General features: G+C 41.6%; 1 protein-coding gene and 1 pseudogene across 4 annotated transcripts in view; both read left to right on the forward strand.

Annotated features, from left to right (window-relative positions):
* Positions 1-6,936, forward strand: part of LOC139632877 (neuronal PAS domain-containing protein 3) — a 287,252-nt gene extending 280,316 nt beyond the window's left edge. For 3 of the 4 annotated variants that reach the window (XM_071498141.1, XM_071498143.1, XM_071498142.1), the window contains exon 12: positions 10-6,936. In XM_071498141.1, coding sequence (XP_071354242.1) covers positions 10-1,643 — 1,634 coding nt within the window. In that variant the 3' untranslated portion in view covers positions 1,644-6,936. The remainder of the gene's footprint in view (positions 1-9) is intronic. The other variant, XM_071498140.1, reaches the window with a different exon arrangement.
* A 5,078-nt stretch (positions 6,937-12,014) lies between these two features.
* On the forward strand, positions 12,015-19,635 carry LOC139632527 (nuclear factor 7, brain-like; annotated as a pseudogene).
* The last annotated feature ends 2,648 nt before the right edge of the window (positions 19,636-22,283 follow it).

Here is a 22,283-nt window from a genome sequence, read left to right on the forward strand (position 1 = left end):
TCTCAACAGACAATGAGAACGCCAAGTCCGAGGGGAAGCCAGGCCACCAATCAGAACGCAGTGAGGACCCGGAGACAGACAGCAAGCGCCAGCAGCAACCTGGTCAATCACATTGTTCATCTGAACAGGAAATGAAACGCCAGGAAGAAGGAGACAGCTCAAGTAACCCAGAGAGCCAGGACAGCGATGACAGTCTGGAACCTTCAGATGGAGAGGGTGAGGAGCAGGAGGAGGCCAGGGGAGGAGGAGGAGGGGGCGGAGGAGGAGGAGGAGGAAGGCTGGGGAGGTTAGCAGGTCTGGGCGGGTTAGGGGGATTGGGCGCCATTGGAGGACTTGGTAATCTGGGTGGACTTCATATTAAAGTAGAGCACTATGGAGAGGGGGAAGAAGTACAGCTGCACAACTCGCAAACCTCTTCATCTGAGGAGGATGAAGAGGAAGATGAGGATGATGATGAGGAAGAGGACGGAGGCGTGCAAGATTGCGACAGTGCCAATGCCGGAAGCAAGCTCCAAAAGAGGCGGAAGAGGAGGAAAGTGCAGAAATGGGACGGATCACGAAGTAGGAGGCTCCGTCTGTCCTCAACTACTCCCAGCCCTGTTGCTATGGGAGATACCACACCACTGGTTGACCCCTCCCATGCCACATCCGCCACCTCGTCCCACCTCCTCACCTCCTCTGGTTCCCCAAACAGTGCAGGTGCAACATCCTCGGTCCTGAAAATCAAGACTGAGATGACAGAACCAATCAACTTCGACAACGACAGCAGCATCTGGAACTACCCGCCCAACAGAGAGATTTCCAGAAATGAGTCTCCATACAGCATGACCTCCAAGCCAGCTGCTCCAGGAACCCACGAGACCTTCCCCTCACCCCAGGGAGGCTCTCTCCAGGTATCTATCCCCGACTCTGTCCTAACCCCTCCTGGGACTGAGGGAGGAGCTGGAGGAGTGAGGAAGCCTCCTTACAACGGAAGCTCTGCCCCGTCCTCAGCTTCCAGTGCTGCAAGTTTAGCGCCTCCCTCCAGCGCCTCCTCTGCCGACCCACTGTCTCCTCCTCTCTCCGCCTCACCACGGGACAAGCAACAAGGCACTCCCACCACCTCTTCCTCTTCTTCCTCGTCATCTTCCTCCTCTTCCTCATCGACCTCTTCCTCTTCACTGCTGTACTCTGGTGACCTTGAGGCTCTACAGCGTCTGCAGGCCGGCAACGTGGTGCTCCCACTGGTCCACCGGGTCACGGGGACCCTGGCCCCCACCAGCACGACGGCTCCACGGGTCTACACCACTGGGACCATCAGGTACGCACCAGCGGATGTCACCCTGGCCATGGCGCAAGGTAACCTCCTTCCCAATGCTGCCATGAACTTTGTCGACAGCTCGGGGTTCGGCCTTGACCCTAAGACGCCCATGGAGATGCTCTACCACCACGTCCACAGGCTCAATATGTCGGCGGCAGCAGCCGCTGGCCCGTTTGTCGGTTCTCCATCGGCCACGGGCGGTAACGGCGCCCTGGGAGGCCAGATGCCAAGTGCAGCCAATGTTTTCACGACAGCAGAGGGACTTTTCTCAACGCTACCTTTCCCAGTGTACAGCAATGGGATCCACACCACGCAGACGACTCTAGAGAGGAAGGAGGATTAATGCAAAACATTCAAGACCGCATTACTGTGTTTCTGGAATTAACAACTGTGTCAAAGTAAAAGACTACTCACTAACAAAAAAAAAAAAAAGAAAGACTATTTACTTGCTATCTTTTATCAACACGGTGTAGCACTGTGTTTCAGAGAGGGGAGAAAGGACAGGAAAGGATGACAAATGTACTCTAGCACTTTGAATCTGAGCAACTGAGCTTGTGTAATAGACATGAATGACCCTCAAATATGTCCCCCTTTTCTATCTTTTATCTCTCTCCTCTTCATCCTCTTCTCCCCCTCTCTCAGTCTCTCTCTTTGCTCCTGTTTCTTGCAATCAGCAACATTTTTCTTCTGAACAAATGAACAAAAAACAGACTATTCTTTATTGTAAAGAATTCCTTTTTTGCCTACAGAGAATTCATATTGCCTAAGGACTCCACTGGAGCCTGACGGGGATAATTTTTATTATTTGACTTGTTTCTGTTGCATCTTTATGAAGATGCTGATTGTGTGTATTTAATGGAGGACGGTACAGGGATTTGTAATGGACAGAAAACTCTATGTGGCGCTCCTCTATATGTATCTTGATGTGATCAAGGCTTGAGAAGAAAGTTTTTGAACCAAGAGGAGAGGGCTCGATCATGGCCAACAAAGGTCTCAGAGATAATAATCTTTTGAAAAAAGGTTTTTGAGGACGTTTCTCGATTGAGGGAATAGTTAAGCGTTTCTTTCATTTCTTCCTTTTTTATAAAATATTCTAGCTCAGATTTAACTTACAAATCAAGCATTAAGAAGAAAAACAAAAAAGCAATTTCAGCCGGGTAATGACCTGTGAATTATCGAATGTTACTACTTCCTCTTTTATCCCAGGAGTTTACCAACAGGTCTCGCACCAAACATAACCTCCTTTACATCTCTTCCCATCTCAATCTGTCGCTCTTGCTCTTCTCTTTCATTACCTGATCTTAAATCTTTCTGTCTACATTTCTACCTTTCAATCTACAGATTCATGGTGCTACCGACCATCCAGTAACCCTGCTTCAGCTGGCTGATGTGGGTGCTGTAAACGAACCCACAGCTTGTTGACAGACTGATAGTTGTTTTCTTTTTTGGAGGGGGAACAATTTTTTTTTTCTCTCTTCTGACCTTCAGGAAAGTCAGAAATGCAGCAAGAACCTCTAAATCAGCAACATCGCCTCCATGTTACACCTTATATGTCCCTCCTTCATTTGTAGCTCAAAAAAAGCGCAATCTGACTGGGCCATGAGGGGCGACTCCATGGAGTTGATTGGTTGAATTTTAGGCTACATAGTGTTGTTTTTATTATTATGTGTTTTCTAACTGAATCACTTTTAATTCTCAGTGAGACTGAGGCTAATTAGCTAGCGTCACTAACTTGAAAAATGAATGTTGAAAACCTCGACCGGCTCCTGTTTGATCACTGTTTTGTTTTATTTTTGTACTACTACAACTACTTACTTCTTATTTTTTTCCTCCTCCTCCTCCTCTTCTTCTTCCTAAACCAGAATCACCTCCACAAGATTTTCCGAAACAATCCACTCTCTTCCATTTCATCACTGGACCCTGTGATAAAAACCACATATCAAAAAGGAGATTGTAATAAAGACATGCATTTTCAATCAATCAATCAATCAAACAATCAATCCAATAACTACAAAAAAAAAAGAATATGAATTTTTTTTTTTTTGAGGAAGAGAAAAAAAAAATCACATTCCTTTCAGCAACGTTGTCTTTGTCGTTGTTCTTCTGTTTTGTGTTTTTTCTTCCCCAGCCTCCTTTGCCAAAAAAAGAAATGTTAATCTCACAAGTTTGGTGTTTTAAAAGCACTGTGATTCTCGTTCATTTGTAATTTTTTTTTCTTCTACTTTTTTGGTAAAAAGAGGAAAAAAAGATGAGAATAAGTAATAATTAAAATGGTATAAAAACTGTCACAATGTCCATCTTTTTAAAGTTGACAGCCCCGTCTTTACCATCCCGTCATCCTTATTACCCAGTGTGATTAAGCCGTAAAAACGTGTTACCGATGTGTTTAGTGTCACTGGCTGTCAAAAAGTCTTTCATGGCGACTTCTCTCTCTGTGTGTGTTGACTATATGCAGTATATACTGAGCTACTGTAGCTGTTTTTGTCCTTTGTCTTCTCTGTGCTCTATCTCTAGTGTGGGGGAGGGGAGAGGGGTGGGGCTTAGAGTGAAAGGGGTGGGGTTTGTGGGATGATTGACATCCCCCCCCAAAAAATGACACCCTCTTTCTCTCTTTCCTTGTCCCTTTCTCCATCTCCCTCTATCTGCAGTCTTAGTGAAACCAGTGGAGGTTCGTGGAATTTCGTGTTCGGTGGCCTTTGCAAAAAACGGAAAAAAAATTTGTAGAGTCCACCTTTTTTTTCGCTGCTTCCTTTTTGTCTTTGTAAAACCTTGTTTTTTCTTTTTCCGTTTGTTTTCTAAAACTTCTCTCTCTTTCTCCCTCTGCTATTGCTTTTTGCTGTTGTGTAGTCTTATACAAACCTCTTTATCTCGCTGTCTTTTCTCTCAGAGATGAAAAGATTCTTTAACTAGCTCAAAGGTTTATGGAGCCATGTTTTTGCCACTGAGGAATTCTGGGAATCGCAGTTTCCAGCTCTTGAGTACAAAGTATTGAAAAACTAATAAATATTTACACTCTATAGAAATAAATTATGATGAGGATAAAGTCCTAAAGCAGCATTGTAGATGTAGTCCTGGAAAAACCATAAAAGCCTCAGTTGTGAAACATTTCCCAGAGTCCCTTGGGGCTTCTTGTGTGCATTGGGTGTATTTCATTGGTTCCCACCGAAACTTGTTGACTTCCTGCGCAACCTTCTCTCACGGGACAAACAAAGTTAAACAAGTGGTTCAAGGGGGGAGAAAAAAAATCACAGTAGAATTTCAGGACAAATAATAATAATAAAAAAAAAACAATTTTAAAGATTTCTAAAGAAATTAAAAGAAGAAAAAAATATTTCGCACTATAAATCTATTTTTATAGGTGTTTTGGAAAACTGAACTGCATGTTTAGTAAGTTTGTCCGATGCGTTTCACGTGATAGATCCCTCGTTTTGTTTTTTGTTTTCTTTTTTTGGTTTGTTTGTTTTGTTTTTGGTCCAGCAGTTTTTGTGTTTTTTTAAGTCTGTCGAGCCCAAATGGGGACGTGATGGAGGCCTCTTCAAGGAATAAAGTCTGTATTGTCAAACTGACCCGGGCCTCTAATCCCCCCCTTCACATCAGGAAAAACAATCTGTAGCGTCTGTGCTTTCTGTGAAGAATCAATGTCTTGTTACTGCGATTAACATGTAAACAACAACAACAACAAAAGAAACCCAGGTTATGAAATTGAACAATGTATTTATTTATTTTTGTGTTCGATAAGGAGAATGTGATCTGGGCCACTCGATCTGTCAGCTGATTGGTGGGTCGTTTGTGGTTGAATGTTAAATTTGTTGTTTCTGGAGCATTTTGTTTCCGTGCTCCTCTGGATTTTAGCATTTTCTACTTTTGGTGGTTTTTGCGTGAAAAACCCGGGGCAGTGCACAAACGAATGGCAGAGCCCCATTTGGTAGTGAAAAGGAGATTTGTAAGGGGGAGGGGCACATAACTCAGATGAAACCAGGAAATACACCCACATGTAACAAAAACCAAACAGCCGGTCCAAGCTGTTTCAATGTTTTTTCTGTGTTTTATGTCGAAAAATGAAAACTTTGCTGGTGATTTTAAAAACTTAAAACCTTAATCACAGCTGCTGTCAAAAATACATAGTGTTTAAGAATTACAAATATTGAAAAATCACTTCATTTACCTGTGAAGAAACTGTGTCTGTGTTTTTAACTATTTCTTGTACAATTATACAGATTCTTTTATGAGGAACTTGGTGCCAAGTAGCTGAAATACGGGAGAGAGGGAATCTCTTATTATCAATGTTAACAGTGTTATAAAATTCTAAATACAAACAAATTAAAATATTAAAAAAGAGAAAACTATGGTACATTTCTATTTTTTGTTTTAATTTTTTTTCCTCACAGAAGAGGGAAATCTCATGACTAACTGATGCTAACTTTGAGTGCCTGGCTTATTTTTTATTATTATTATGATTATTATTATTATTATTATTTTCAAAAGACATCTTTTTGAGTTCATTTACCATAAATAATGCTGCAAATCCGAAAATGTACATACTTCATTTAGCAGTTGTTCTTTTATAAGTTTACTAGGTTCTCATTCGTTCAGTGGAACAAGTCACATACATGGTTGTCTTTCTGTAACCCGGTTTTGACCATCTTACAGGTGCCATATTCATAATAAAAATTTCTCTCGAATTTGTTACCAGATTGCATCATTTCTTCTGTTTGACACATTCAGCCATTCCGCCGCTCGCCAAAATATTGCAAATTCCACATCTCAGTAAGCTTAATGTTTTTCTGTCCTCCTCTCCTTTCATCTTTGCTTTCTTTCCTTGCTATTTTCTTCCTCATAGGACCTAGTGGAAAATCATTTCAATTTAGATAGATATATAGATTTTTTTTTTTTTTTTTTTTTTACTATGCTATAACATTTTAATGCATTGCTATGCTATGTCATTTTTAAACCTTACTATGCTATGACATTTTTATGCCTCACTATACTATGACATTTTCCTACATATAGAATGACAATTTTATACCTTACAACACTGAATTTTTTTTTCTTTCCTCTACTATGACATTTTTATGTGTTGTACTGTGACATTTTTCTAGTACCTATACTTAGCCATTTTCAGGCCTGACATTTATATACCTTAATATTGTAGGACAACTATATTATGGCATTTTCCTCCTTTGCTATCCCATGACATTTTTATATCTTGATATATGAATATTATATAATATCTATAGTATTATTTGTATACCTTACATTTTTAGACCTTACTGTATATAACCTACTACTTTCTGTACCTGACTATATTATGACATTTTTCTACATTGCTATGTCATGACATTTTTATCACTGAATATATTAAGACATTTTTTTTATCCCTTACTATACTATGACATCTTCCTACCTTGTTATACCATGCTATTTTTGTGTCTTACTATACTATGACATTTTTATGCCTGACTAAACTATGCGATTTTTATGCCTTACTATACTATACTTTTCTTAACCTCACTAAACTATTACAGGTTTATGTCTCGCTATAATATGACATTTTCTATGTCTTGTTATACTATGACATTTTCATACGTTACTATACTATAACAGTTTTATTCCATACTAAACTATGATTTTTTTTTCCCCTTACCATATTATAACATTCTTTATATCTTACTATATTATGACAATTTTTATACCTTACTATACTATGACATTTTTATACCTTACTCTACCATGGTAGTTTTATACCTTACTATACTATAACATTTTTTAAAACCTTACTATACTATGACTTTTTTATGCCTTACTATACTATGACCTTTTTACACTTCAGCATACTATGTCTCTTTATGCCTTACTATACTATGACATTTTTATATCTAATTATACTATGACAATTTTATACCTTACTATACTATGACCTTTTTACACTTTAGTATACTATGTCTTTTTATGCCTTACTATATTATGACATTTTTTTAAAACCTCAATATACCACGACATTTGTTAACCTTTAATTATACTATGACAATTTTATACCTTACTATACTATGACATTTTTACACTTTACTATACTATGACATTTTGCACTTTACTATATTATATCTCTTTATGCCTTACTATACTATGACATTTTTATATCTAATTATACTATGAAAGTTTTATACCTTGCCATAGTATGTTTCTTTTAACCTTACTATACTATGACATTTTTATACCTTATTGTACTATGACATTAAAAAAAAAATAATAATAATAATTCAGATACATTATTTCAATGTGAAAAAAAGGTTTTAAGCAACAACAGCAGTCTGGGTTTGGGAAAGAGCATGATTTTGGTTCAGTGTGTCTGAAGCCACTATGAACTTTTCTGTATTAAACCAAACCAGGATCGTTCCCTAACCATAATCAAGTATCAACATTTGTGCAAGTTGTCAAATGCATAAATTAACAACATATCCTCATTATGTTAAAGGTCCCATATATTACACTTTTCCAGTGTTTTATTTTAAGTGTTGATATCCGTAAGAAGATAAAATTGTGGTTTTAAGAATCAAAAACCATCTCAATGTAGTTTCACACTTCCTCTCTCAGGCTTCTCTCTGGAGCTCTAGTAACAACACGTCGGTGAGCCAATCAGAGGAGCTGAGGGCAATGACTGTATAGTTATGACATCAAGAAGTTACAGGCTTCTTTTATGGTTCAGTTTCTGAATACAGGCTGTGTGCATTTCTCTGTGGACAGGGGCTTTGATACTTATAGTATTAGTTTATACAGTATTAATATAGAACCTCGATCTGCTTTAGAATAAAAAAAGAACACATGGAAATCTCACTTTCTGCAAACTGCTGTCACAAATTAGTTGTATATAAACATACAGGCTTGGCCCACCATATGTTCCAAGAGGCTTAACAATCTGTAAAGCATTCCCACGCCCTCTGAGTTTTAAAACTCCCCCAAAGAAAACCCTTTAACCGGAAAAAATGGACGCAACCTCAAGGAGAGCAACAGAGGAGTGATCCCTCTTCAGACATGCAATAACTGTGCAGTATACAGAATAGAGCATCAAAGTAGTACGGATAATCAGGATGACAACATTATAGATTGTAAACATTAATGAAGAATATGATGTGGAACAACATCAAAAAACTTACAGGTGCCACCAAAAGATAGGGTGTGAGCCACATGACCCCCCCCCCTCCACCAGGAAAGAGAACAGACTACACAAACACACAGGAGGTAAAACCAAGCACATTACTCACACGTCCAGGTGAAGAACACAAACGCATAGAGGGAGAGAGAGAGAGACAAGGAGCATCCTGGGATCGCTGGAGCACAAAGATCCAGATCCAAAAACATCTGGCTGACAGTCCGACACAGACAACCTGAGTGAAGGGAGAACAGGAAGGAGATCATCAGAGGATAGAGAGATAGGCACACAGCCTGGGTGTTCATGTGCTCATGGGAGTAAAAAACAGTTAGAGAAATTTTTTCAGAAAGTTTAGAGTAATCTCAGTGACAGGATGTGACTACTGAACGCACTAGGTTTAATAGATTAATTGAGGCTGCCAGCAGGTGAATGGTTACAGGTATAAGCCCTGAAGTAATCAAAGAATAAGCCACTAACAGCTACAGCATAAATATGAGCTTTAAGTTTGAATTTAAAGGCCTTAACAGCATCGCATGGTCAGATGTCAGCAAGGCGGTTGGGGGGTAGGATCTTTTTTGTAGTAAGAAGCACCTTGAAGTCTGATCTGAAATTGCAGCTGCTGCATTCTGAATCATTTGAGGACCTTTAGTACGAGCACGTGGCAGGCCAGAAAACATTACAATGATCCAGTCTGGATGACACAAAGTCGTGAATTTGGGTCTCAGGATCTGCTTTAAATGGAAAAGAACAAATTTTAGTTACGTTACATCGATAAAAATAGGCGATCTCACTGACATCTCTTCAAAAGAGAGGGCAGGATCAATCATAACACCGAGATTCTTGGCTGTCATACTTTGAGAAATCACAGAGTTGTTAGGGAATAGAGTTTCTATCAGGCTGGGCCAATGACCAGCATCTCGGTTTTCCCTGAATTTAGGAGCAGGAAAATCTTCAACAACCAGGTTTTCACAGGAGGCAAGTGAGTATCATCAGCGTAACAGTAGAAATTAATGCCATGACTGCATATAATTTGGCAAAGAGGTCAAATCTAATAATACAAAAGCAGGGGGCCAAGAACAAAGCTGTGGGGTACTCCATATATCAGATCAGAGGATATTGATTGAGGATTATTTTAGGAAACACACTGTCTTCTTTCAGATAAGCAAGACTTTAACCAGGTAAGGGCCACACCAGAGACCCCAAATTAGTTTTCCGATCAGTCTAGGAATAAGCACTGATCTAGGATCAAAAGCTGCACTTAGCTAAAGTAAAAGAAACACAGAGGTGGAATCTGAAGCCATAGAAACACAATCACAAACACAATCATTCCATTAATTTTGAAAAGAATGGAAGGTTGGGTGCTGGCCAATAGTTAATGAGACACCCTGGGTCAAGGTGTGGTTTAGAAAGAAAAGGTTTAACCACAGCAGTTTTAAAGTTAGTGAGAACATATAGGTCCCAAAACTTTGAAGATATTTGAAAAGTTTAACTAGTTGAGGGTTAAGGACGCTGGTGGTGAATTTAGAAGCCAATGCCAACTTCGGTAATGATCGCAAAGATATAGTCTCAAAATCTGGAAAAAGCAGAGACTATCTGGGATGTAATGCTTGACTGGTTCTGCAGAAAAAGCCAGAGATGAAGAGCTAATTTTGTATCTCTTTTACTCACATCATGAGCAATAAAGGCGAGCAGCGGAGAGACAGCTGCTTTGAGAAAGTTTGGTTACAGTTTGGATTTTGCAGTTCATACTGCTTCAGAGCATGCGTTTCTTCAGTCAACCAGGGTGTTGACCTCTTTGAGCATCTACTTTTGGTGGTAAGAGGTGGAACTGAATCGAGTTGATAGAACTGTGTTCAAATCACTGGCACAATTTTCAACAGGGCCTGTCGCTGGGGTGTAAGGAGCCAGGACCACCAGTAATCACTCAACAAGAGTAATTGACATTGATGGACCAACATGTCAAATGGTAAATACATCACCACCAATGTTATGAGGACCAGCTAGCAAGACTCAAATTTGAGAAAGTAGTGATTTGACAAACTTATGTGATAGAGGAGACATTCAGATCAGAACCACTGTCCTGCAAGATAGAATCACATCAAGAGTGCAACCACTTCAGTGATTAGGTTCACACAAACTGGGTGAAACCAAAAGTATCTAAAGTGCCAGAAAGGCTTTACTTAGACTTACTTCTCCTTATCGGTACAGTACAGCGTTTGCGTCTATGTTGGCGGGCCTGGGCCTGGAACGACAGTAAACAATGACTGGTGTTGCTAATCCAACACTGCTGACACAGACAAACATGTGCTTAGGAGTGATGAAAATACAGATTATCTTCACATGCACATGGCCCCCAACACACATCACTGTCTGGTTAAAGCTCTGTTTTCTTGGTCCACACTGAAACACCACGCCGTTCGTTTTCAGATTTACACACTCTGGAGGTGTCAGCTTTGGGAGGTAGAAAAACACAGTTTTAGTCTTGATGGAGCTCGAAACAGAGAGAAAAAGACACGTTTACAAGTTTAATCAGCTTGATGCAGACGTACTCTGAATAATGAAGTGAACCAAAATGATTCAGTCCTGAAGCCTATATCTGTCCATTTTTTCAGCCAGTCATCCTTTTCTTTCCCACTTTTATTATGTTTGTCACTCGTTCTTTCTTGCCTGTATCGTCACGACCCCCTCCTTCCTTCTCTTCTTCTCCCTTCCCCGCCTCCTCCTCTTCCTCCTCCTCCTCCATGCAGTAATAAGAGCAGAGAGGTCAGTCAGTCGACCCTCTGAGGCCGACCAGCCAACTTTAAATATTTCACACTATTTTAAATGAGTGCACATGAATCATAGATCACAGGCAGCACTCGTCTGTGTGTGTGTGTGTGTGTGTGTGTGCTGAGAGGCTCGAACCTGAAGCTCCTTCTAATAACCTCTGGCTGTCCGTCTCAGTGAGGAGGTCTGATGTGGAATTTAGATCCGACAGCGTCAGTCGTTCACCAGGGGGAGGGAGGGTGCGTAAGAAGCAGCCTTTCATCACCGGCCATGATGGACGGATGATGAAACAAAGTGTTTGAGATGAAAACTCGCTGCGTTTTTCATCTGTGCTTTCACAGGGGCTGATCTCCCTAATTCCCAACATGCACCAAAAGTCAAAACATCACAAAAATCTGTAGAAGTATTTTGGAGACACGCCGTCACTGCTGGAGACATGATGTGACGTTTAAGTTCCTGAAGAAAAATCAGTCATCTAATGTGCCTACAGGGAGTGTGTTCTGCTTAAAAGAGAATTTAAATTGATTTTATTATATTTATCTATGACCAGCACTTGTTCTGAGTTTTATTTTGCATTGTGGGATAATTTCAGTCGACTAAAGTACATATAGAGTAATGATTCTCAGTAGACCAGTTACCTCAGGATAAATCTATGCAGCTGCAAAACTATCTTTGGCTTTTCCTATGAATAGTTTTCTCAAGTGAAACCATGTGAGATGGGAAAAACACTTTATGTTCAGGTCTCAGATGGGTGCAATGGCACATTGTTTCAAAGGCCTCAATATGCTTGAAGCTGGGTTGTAGGCTATGATAGTCTGTCTGACCATGTCCAAATTCAAAAGTGCTCCCACCTGTTCTGATTGGCCACACTCAAAGGCCAGTGAAAAGCATCCAATAATAAACTTAACTTTACCTTCAGACAAAACAGACGAGCTTCAACAATTATTAGACGTCAACTCACAGACCAAAGTTTATTCTTCAAAGGGATTAATAATTTACGATTACAACCTGATTACAACCACAACTTTAAAAGCAAACATCAAAACTTAATTTGGTGAAATGATAACAGTTGTAGGATGAAAATTAAAACACTTATGAGTCTGACTCGTATCCTATTTTCTCCAAGTTCACCTTGCCCTCAGAAAGTGAGATGTTAAAGGTCCCATATTTTACAGCTCTGGGTCAATGAGCAAATCAGAAACCAAATTCTGCAAGGTTGGATGGTGGGTCCTGGTGGGCGGGGCTTGGGGTGTGGCTAAGAGCAGTGACTGCTTTGTTGTGACATCACAAAGTTGCAGAAGTCCTGATGGCTGGTTTTAAGGCTCAGTGTCTGAATACAGGCTGTGTGCATTTCTCTGTGGACTGAGGCTTTGATACTTTCACAGTATTAATATAGAACCTAGACCTGCTTTATAATCAGAAAAGTGAAAAAGTAATTGTGATGACTGATGATATTGAGAAGTCATGAAAAAAAAAAAGAGGCGTTCATTAAAACGCACGTCCTCAGATCTTCCTGTGTAATGACTGACAGGATCAACATTCAGTCTGAGGTTCGTTAGAGCTGCAGTGGTCAATTACTGCTGATGACTTCAAAACCATTAAACATGAAGACTTTCACAGACTGAGGAAGATTGAGGAAGACTGGGCTGTTTTTTTGTCTGTGTCACTCAGACATGAAACAATGTCAAAAATCTCTCCTGCTGAGACTCTTCACTTTTATATGAGGTCGAAAGTTTCTTTGTTTTGTTTGGGGGGGTTTTTGACAATAAAAAGAAACAGGACGTATAATGTTACCTTGGATTTATTGAGGTAAGCTGTGGGCTACAACCTATACCTTTAAATATAGGTTTATACCTAAATTTATATTCCTGTATCACTCAATTAATCTGATACTGAGAAAAACTTTCTCTGATTTCCAAGCAGGGTTGATACATTGACTTTGTCTTGTTATATTCTCTTCAAAGGGGTCAGTCAGTCCCTCTTCTTTTGCTCAGCCTGTGATGTTGATGCAGACCACTGCCCATTCAGAAACAGGACTGTTTCATCAGGTCCTCTCAGCAGCCAGTGACTGGGCTCTGTCATGTTGTAGCAAGAAAGAGTGATGCTGTTCTGCAGTAAATTACATTTTATCAGTTGGTGCACTCACTCAGGTATATGTGTGACCATACATAAACTTTAAAGTAACTTAGACGTTCTTAGATGAATGTTTGTTGTGTTCTTTGAAAGCTTTGTCTCTTCAGGTTACCCTGCGTTTACCTGAGCAGGTGGTAGGTTCCAGTCAGGTGAGGCTGAAAAGATAAAAGTCTGCAGTTTTCATCTATTCTTTATTCTCGTCTCTATGATTTTCTTTATGTTGCCTTTAACTATTTTTCTTTCTGTCTTATTAATATTTTTACCTTGTTTTTTGCATGGAGTCTGGTCCATCGTGCTCCTAACTTCAACAGCTGTTTATATGGAGCGGAGGCACTGCAGTGTTTGTAGATATGAAACCATCAGACAGGACTCATCAGTAACTGTATTAAAAATATCTTTACCTGTCGTGTCTACATTTTGTCACTTGTAGCAGGTGCTGAGGTGTGTTTTTGCCAGAGTGGAGCTACAGAGACACCCAGTGGATAAACAGCAGAACTGCTGCTGAAGAGGTGAGTTGAAATCAGTTAAACTGTTTACTTGGGTGTTTTCCCAATTTAATGTGTATTATGTTCAATCAGCTGTTTGTTCAAATGGGAGAAAACTTTTATAAGTTAAACACCAGTTACAAACCAGAGGCCCTTAACTTCCCGAAATGTATAAAAAGATTCATATACATATATATATTATGTTATGTTTTTTGTCCTAAAGCTCAACAGCATTTTAAATTGAAAATCTGAGGTTAATTTCTCATTCTTATTCTGGATATTTAAAGCATTTATGTAGAATTACCTTGACTGATTGTATTGAGAGTAATTTACATTTGCTTTGACTCTGAATATTAGCCTAAAAATCTGCAAAATGAGAACATAAAAAATAAGTATTTGATAACAGTTTTTTTAACATGTTGTATGAGTTTAGTTATAGGTAATGCTGTAAAGGGTCTGACTTCACAGAACAGTTAATGCTACATTAGTGCTAGGCTAATTGATGGTTGTGGTTTTCCTTCATTGCACCATTTTACATTTTTCAATTATCTGTTTCTTTTCTGTATCAACCATGAAGTTTGTTTTACTTAGGACACCAAACATAAAATATCTGCATCGCTTTTTCCCAGGTTTAATAATTGAAAGTGCAATAAACTGATCCTGCAGAGCTGGAAAGCAACAAAACACTAAACCACATTTAAAAGGAACATAAATCTACTGCCTCGTAAACCTCTGTCTTGTGACCATTTAAAATCATTTTTAGTTTCCTTTTATAAATACCTGCTACTTCCTAATAAATATTTTTTTAACCGGAACAACAATTTTTGCAACCCTGAGCAGTGTCTGTAGGCAGGCTGTTCCTTTCAGGCTCTACACAGACCCAACAAACTTCACCAGTAACTTCAGGGATCCTAACGGTCAAAATCCAGATCTGCTAATTATTCTGTGTTTCTCATTAAGCTCGTGGCTTTGAGTGCAAGATGATAACTGAAGGCTTTTATCTGGGCGCCTGTGGCTGGACAGCATGTATGTGTTTATGTTATATGAAAAACACTGATTATCTTGTTACATTAGCACTTGTCACGGGGCAGAATATATTAATCAGCAGGTGAACAGTCAGTTGTTTAAGTTGACATGTTGGGGCAGGATCAGAGTGACTTTGACAAGGGCCAAACTGTGATGATTGTTCAGCTGGGTCAGACCATCTCCAAGACAGCAGGAATTGTGGGTCGGTCCTGGTACGTAGTGGTCAGTACCCACCAGTGATCCAAGGAAGCATAACTGGTGAACTGCTGACAGGGTCGTGAGCTCATTGATGAGCATGAAGTCTGGCGGTGAGGTCTGACTGAAAAGCTGTAGCATTAATTACAGAGCTGCTGACTCTCCAGCCCCTCATGGTTCCACTTATTAAATCTTATGGTTTCCTGAAATCTTTCCTCAGATTTAACTCAGTTATAAACTGCTCCACTACATTCAACCTACAGCTGCATCTGAATGAAAACAGAGCTGCTGCAACATCCTGCTGAACATTATCAGTCAGCATGTCAGGCTCCACCCATCACCTGACTCACCTGAGATAAACCAAGTTAGTCATTAACACTGATGCAGACTGAAGAAGAGACGATCAGACTCACCTTCAGACCAAACCAACAACTTCCTGTGAGTGAGTCCAGCTACAGGAGAGAAAAGAGGAAAACTACAACACTGCTGCTTCAACCTGCTGACACTCCACACACTGAAGGTGAGTTTGACCAAAACCAGGACTCAGAGTCAAAGTGAACTTCAGTGAAGTTAGTAGAGGGGGGAGCGGAGCCATGACTGACTGGACTTTCTGTCTGCTGTGTTTTCAGCTTCACTCACAGACTAAATGGCTTCCAGATCAAAGGAGGATCTCTGCTGTCCGGTCTGTCATCTGGTCTTTAGAGATCCTGTTGTTCTGTCATGTAGCCACAGCTTCTGTAAAGACCGTCTGAAGAGCTGGTGGAGAGAGAAACCACAACGACTGTGTCCAGTTTGTAAGAGAACTTCAATGTTTGAACCACCTCATAACCTGGCGTTAAAGAACCTGTGTGAGTCCTTCTTACAGGAGAGAGATCAGAGATCTTCAGAGGCTCTCTGCAGTCTGCACGCTGAGAAACTCAAACTCTTCTGTGTGGACCATCAGCAGCCAGTGTGTGTCGTCTGCAGAGATTCAGAAAAACACATCAACCACAGATTCAGACCCATCGATGAAGCTGCTCGACAACACAAGAAGGAACTTCAGGAAACTCTGGAGCTCTTAAAGGAGAAGTTAAAGGGTTTTAAACAAGTTAAAGTGGAGTCTGATCAAACAGCAAAACACATTAAGGTCCAGGCCCGACACACAGAGAGGCAGATTAAGGAGCAGTTTAAGAAGCTTCACCAGTTTCTAGAAGAGGAAGAGGAGGCCAGGATGGCTGCACTGAGGGAGGAAGAGGAGCAGAAGAGTCAGATGATGAAGGAGAAGATGGAGGCTCTGAGCAGAGAGACAGCAGCACTTTCAGACAGTCAGAGCCACAGAGGACGAGCTGAGAGCTGAAGACGTCTCATTCCTGCTCAACTACAAGGCTGCAGTGGACAGAGTCCAGCAGCACCCCCTGCTGGATGATCCCCAGCTGGGCTCAGGAGCTCTGATAGACCAGGCCAAACACCTGGGCAACCTGACCTTCAACATCTGGAGCAAGATGAAGGACATGGTCTCCTACAGTCCTGTGGTTCTGGACCCAAACACTGCTGATCCAGAACTCATCCTGTCTGAAGATCTGACTAGTGTGAGACCAGGAGAAGAACAGCAGCTTCCTGACAATCCAGAGAGATTTGGTTCTTACTGCTGTGTCCTGGGCTCTGAGGGTTTTAACTCAAGGACTCACAGCTGGGATGTTGAGGTTGGAGACAGTACAGACTGGGGATTGGGTGTGTTAGCAGAGTCTGTGGAGAGGAAGGGAGACAACATAGACCCTGGATTATGGGGAATAGGATTCTATGAAGTGGAATACTCAGCATTGTCACCATCAGCTCCAGACACTGATCTCCCAGTGAAGAAGAAGCTCCAGAGGATCAGAGTGAATCTGGACTGGAACAGAGGAAAACTGTCGTTCTCTGATCCTGATACTAACACACACATACACACCTTCACACACGCTTTCACTCAGAAGATGTTTCCATTCATTGGCACTTTGGATAAACTCCCAATGAAGATGTTTCCACTGAAGGTCTCTGTGACAGTGGAACAGAGCAGTTAGAGATAAAGAGGATGATTATATTTATAATGCAGTTTATTTCTTAAAGGGAAAAGTCAGTGAATTGAACCTGTTAAACTGCACCTGTCCTCCTGCTGTCTCATTATTCCAAAGCTGGACATGGTTCATATTAGACTCATTTAACCCTTGTTTTCTTCAAAGAGGAACAGAGCAGCTCAAAGTCTGGAGACAAACCTCCACCTCTCCTCCTCCGTCTTTGAAGCGAGTTGAAGGTGAAGCTGTAGTCTGCTTTTCCTCCATCTCAGCAGCAGAAATCAGCAGAGAAAGTTTTGCAAACCTCATGTAAAAGCAGACAAAGTCCCGAGCAGCTGCCAGTCACCTGAACTCATCGTTCATCCGGTTTCAGCAGCTCAGAACAGAGCAGGTCCTTCTCTCCAGCCTGGACTCTGGTTGGAACAATGAGGAGATGAAATCAAATCAACTGATGATCCAGAGTCCAGGACAGAGTGAATCCACTTTTTCCCATTTTTTGCAGCTTTTCCAGAAGGTTTGAGAGCCTGAGTGAATCCTGCTGGTCTCTCTTGCAGTTCAGGGTAACTGACACCAGGTGGAGACTTTTCCTTCCAATCAGCCACAGCTGCTGCACAGTGGAAACATTCAGGACATATGAACATGAAGGAACACATTAGAATTTATAAAACAGTTTCAGTCAATCAATATAAACCCTTTGAAACTAATTTGTAAGGAGACGTCACAACAATCACATTAAAACACACAAATTATGTAAATATTTTTTTCTCATGTAAATATTCTTTCTTTATATAATTTTTTTTTCTCTCTGACTATGTTTGATATCTGCCCTCGTCTAAATTGTGTTATATGTACATGAATGCAACTTAAATATTAATGTTATAATGACATGTTGTTCAGTTGAATGGACAGCATAGAATTTTTATGCTTAATGCAAACAATGAGAGAAGTTTGGTAAAAGAAAAATAAGTTTAAACAACATAAAATATATTATTAAAATGAACAATTCCAAATGTTTCACTCTCTCTGTGTATAACGACTTGCCTGACCCTGTGAAGTCGTCCGAGAGGATGAGGTGAGGCCTGTCTTGTGTGACGCGCTGCTGCCGAGTTCATTTAAGCTCGCTGAGTCCAAGTGAGTTATTTAATAAAACAGCACAGCTACAATCAGCGGCCCACAAATTACACATTCGCCTAAAAGATGGAAAAACGTGCACGTTGATGGCGTGTGTAACTAAACAACAAACTGAACAAAGGCGGTCAACAAAAATTGCGGCTACCCACACTCGCCTCTCTCCCCCCAGTGCAGGTGAACCAGCTCCCTATATCACCTGCGGCCATCATCCCCCAGTGCCCACGTGACCCAAACCCTGTGCATCACCGTGGCAACCAGACCAAACAAATCGAGAGATGAATCGTCCACCAGTGCAACAGGCTACGGCTCCTACAACCCAGCCCCTAATTATGGAGTTAATCTAAATAATTACTCACATACAGTACCAAGTAGGAGACGTACACATACAAAGAAAACACTTTAAAGCTCAACAAGTAATGTCCACCAATAATCCACAGGGAAATCTTCTTTCTTCTTGAATCAATATATGACTCAAAAGTCCACAGTCTCACCAGTCAAAGTCAAACGGTCAAAAATCCAAGGTGAGCTTCATAACAGTCCAAAAAAAACCAAACTAAAGCCTCAAGTGGCTTCAGCCTCCTGCAGCAGGCAAACCTTTGTGATGGGCCGCTCCGGGCAGCTGCTCCGGGTTTTAATCCGCACCTGACGAACCAATCCTTTTTGATCCGGGAAGGTTTTTATCACTCGTCCCACAGGCCAAGAGTTCCGAGGTGCCGTGCTGTCCGTGATGATGACAAGATCTCCCACGACCAGATTCCTCTTCACTCCTGTCCATCTCTGCCGCTCCTGCAGTTGAGGTAGGTATTCTTTAACCCATCTCCTCCAAAACAAATCAGACATATATTGAACCTGTTTCCACCTTCTATGTGCATATATGTCTGAGGGTTCAAACACTCCTGGTGGTAATGTTGGTGAGGTTTTCAACAGTAGCAGATGGTTTGGCGTCAATGCTTCCAGGTCATTTGGATCCATGGAGGCTTTGGTGATGTCGGACTGTGCAAAGGTCAGGTGTAACTGTCTTCTTTTCTTTACACAGGACATGAGCAAGGTTTTAATCTTCAAGACCCATGCCACTGCTTTCCTCAGACTTGTCCAAGAGGAAAAATATTCAACAAGGTGAGTTACAGGTTCTTCTCTGGCCTGAACAACATTCACTGCAGCAATGTTTTTGACCTCAGGGTCGCCAGGTGAAAGATGATTGAGGTCTTCACGCTCAACAGGCCATTCACTCTCGGGAAGCAAAAGACAGTGAGGCCCTGACACCCATGTAGCATCTGCAACAAACACATCAACTTTCACACCTCTAGAGGCCATATCTGCTGGATTGCTGCTGGTGTCCACATACCTCCACTGGGCCGGACAGGAAACCTTGAGGATTTGTGAGACCCGGTTTGCAACAAAGACTTTAAACCGAGAAGTCTCATTCCTTATGTATTTCAGAACAGATGTGCTGTCCAGAACACAGAGTCCAGCAGATCCATCTGTAACTCTTTCCTCCAGAGCATATCAATGCGGCTGGCCATAGTTGCAGCGACAAGCTCCATCCTGGGGATTGTGACACATTTTAAAGGTGCTATTCGAGCCTTTCCCATCACGAAAGCACTGTGTACTTCCGAGGTCTTTGTTTCCAACAGCAGGTAAGTAACTGTTCCGTATCCATGTTCACTGGCATCGCAAAAGTGATGTAACCGTGCTGAAGCCACTTCTACAAAGCCTGGTGGCTTCATGCATCCACTGACCTCAAATCTGTCCAACAGATGCAGCTGCTGCAGCCAGTCCAACCACTCCTTTGAGACTGACTCAGGCACAGTATCATCCCAGCCTATGCCTCTCCTGCACAGATCTCTCAGGATCTTCTTCGCTGTTAAAACCACAGGGCTCAGCATTCCAAGGGGATCGTAAATGGAACTGACGGTTGAGAGGATTCCTCTTCTGGTAAGTGGTCTATCTTTAAGTACAATCTTGAACTTAAAGGAGTCTGATTTAATGCTCCATTCCACACCCAGCACTCTCTCCACAGGTAACGAGTCCAGCTCCATGTCCAACCCTTCAATGCCTTTTGCTCTGTGATTCTCTGGGATGGCTTTCAGCACTCCAGGTCTGTTACTCAACCACTTTGTGAGAGAAAATCCACCCTTTGAACACAAAGACACCAGATTCCTGTAAAGCAACACTGCTTCATTCTCCGTGGCCACTGATACGAGGCAATCATCTACATAAAAGCAGTGCAATAGTTTGTCCACCGTTTCCTCACTGTAGTGATGCCCATAGTCCTCTGCACACTTTCTGAGAGCAAAGTTGGAACAGCTGGGAGATGATGTCGCCCCAAACAAATGCACCTTCATCCTATGCTCAGCAGGTAGTTGATCCATATCCCCATTTGGCCACCAGAGGAATCTGAGGAGATCTCTGTCCTCAGGGGGAACCTGTACCTGATGGAACATGGATTCAATGTCGGCCATGATCACGACTGGTTCTCTCCTAAATCAGGTCACCACTCCAATCAGAGAGTTGGTAAGATCAGGGCCCTGTAGAAGTTGAGCATTCAATGATGTTCCTTGATATCTTGCTCCACAGTCAAACACAATCCTGATCTTTCTTTTGGTGGGATGGTAAACACCATGGTGTGGTATGTACCATACTTTCCCATCACCACGGTCCAGCTCCTCTTTGGGCACCTTCTCAGCGTAGCCTTTAGCCAGCAGGTCGTTTATAAAGGTGTTATACTCAGTATGAAATGTTGAGTCCTTCTGAAACCTTTTCAAATAACACAAATGCTGCTCAACAATTCTCTTGTTATTTGGCATACTGACATCAATGTTCCTTAAAGGCAACGAAATCTGATAATGCCCCTCCACCTGTTTTGCTGAGTTGGTGACAAACTCCAGGAATCTTTGGTCCTCTCTTGACATTGCAGGTTGTTCCTCAATGCTGCTCTCAGGAAAGTCATTCTTGAACTGTTGCTGCCAGAGGTCATCCAGGTTCATGACTGAAACTCTGTTGACACTTATTTGTGGATGCTCACAGTTAACAGTATCTCCACTGTTTCCTGTCAGTGGTCCAGGAACCACTGATCCAGCCCAGCAAGGTACGGATAGCATATGGTCCATCATTCACGCTACACACCACTTCCAGCGGTTCCAGTGCTTTAGGAACATTGGTTCCTATGAGTAGCTCTATTCCTGCATCAATCTGAGGTAAGTGAATGTCTTTCAAATATGACCATTGTTTAATATCCCTCTCAGTTGGAATATTTCCTCTGTTCACAGGCATGGACTCTTGTGTGTAAGCTCTTGGCAGCTCGAGAAAATCGTCCCCCTCCAATGCTGCAACCTCCAGTCCTGACGCAATGTTGCTGTGTACGACTTTCTCCTGGCCCATGGTTCGGAGGAGAATGCGCCCCTTCCTCCCTGTGAGGTGGAGCTTTTGCATTAAGCTCTCAGTGCAAAACACAGCCGTACTCCCCTGGTCCAAGAAAGCGTAAGTGATAACAATTTTGGTTCCTTTATTAGATTTAACCTGTACCGGCACAATAGGCAGTTTGCAGTCCTGGTCTCCAGCCCCTGTAAGACCACTTGACACCAGTGTGTTATCGACACGCAGCTCTGGGCTCCTCTCTGTCTGCTCAGAATCATTAATGGGTTCCTTGTGAAGTACAGTGGGATGTTTAAGGCTACATCTTGAACAGGAAATCCTTTTGCGGCAATCTTTACTGATGTGTCCTGTACACAAGCAGCCAAAGCAGATGCCATTTTCCTTTAAGAAGCCTATTTTCCTTTCATGAGGCATTCTTCCCATCTGTACACATACATCTAACGTGTGTCCTCCTCCACAGCAGATGCATGCTTTCCTTCCCATTTGTTGAATTTCCCTTTCTTTCTTTGCAGACTGATGTTTGTTCTCCAGAGGGCCGACAGTGGTAGCAAAACTGCTGCCCTTGTTTCCAGGACGAAGCTGTGGCTTGGGTTTGTTTATTCCTCTATTCACAGTTATTGTTTGAGAGTCTTGTATATTGCCAAACACAGGATCCGTCATAATTTTCACTTGCCTTTCAATGAAATCAGCAATAT

This window comes from Trachinotus anak, unplaced genomic scaffold (genome assembly GCF_046630095.1).
Source record: "Trachinotus anak isolate AG129_WGS33_773 ecotype Australia unplaced genomic scaffold, CSIRO_AGI_Tana_v1 ptg000015l, whole genome shotgun sequence".
Classification (NCBI taxonomy): Eukaryota; Metazoa; Chordata; class Actinopteri; order Carangiformes; family Carangidae; genus Trachinotus; species Trachinotus anak.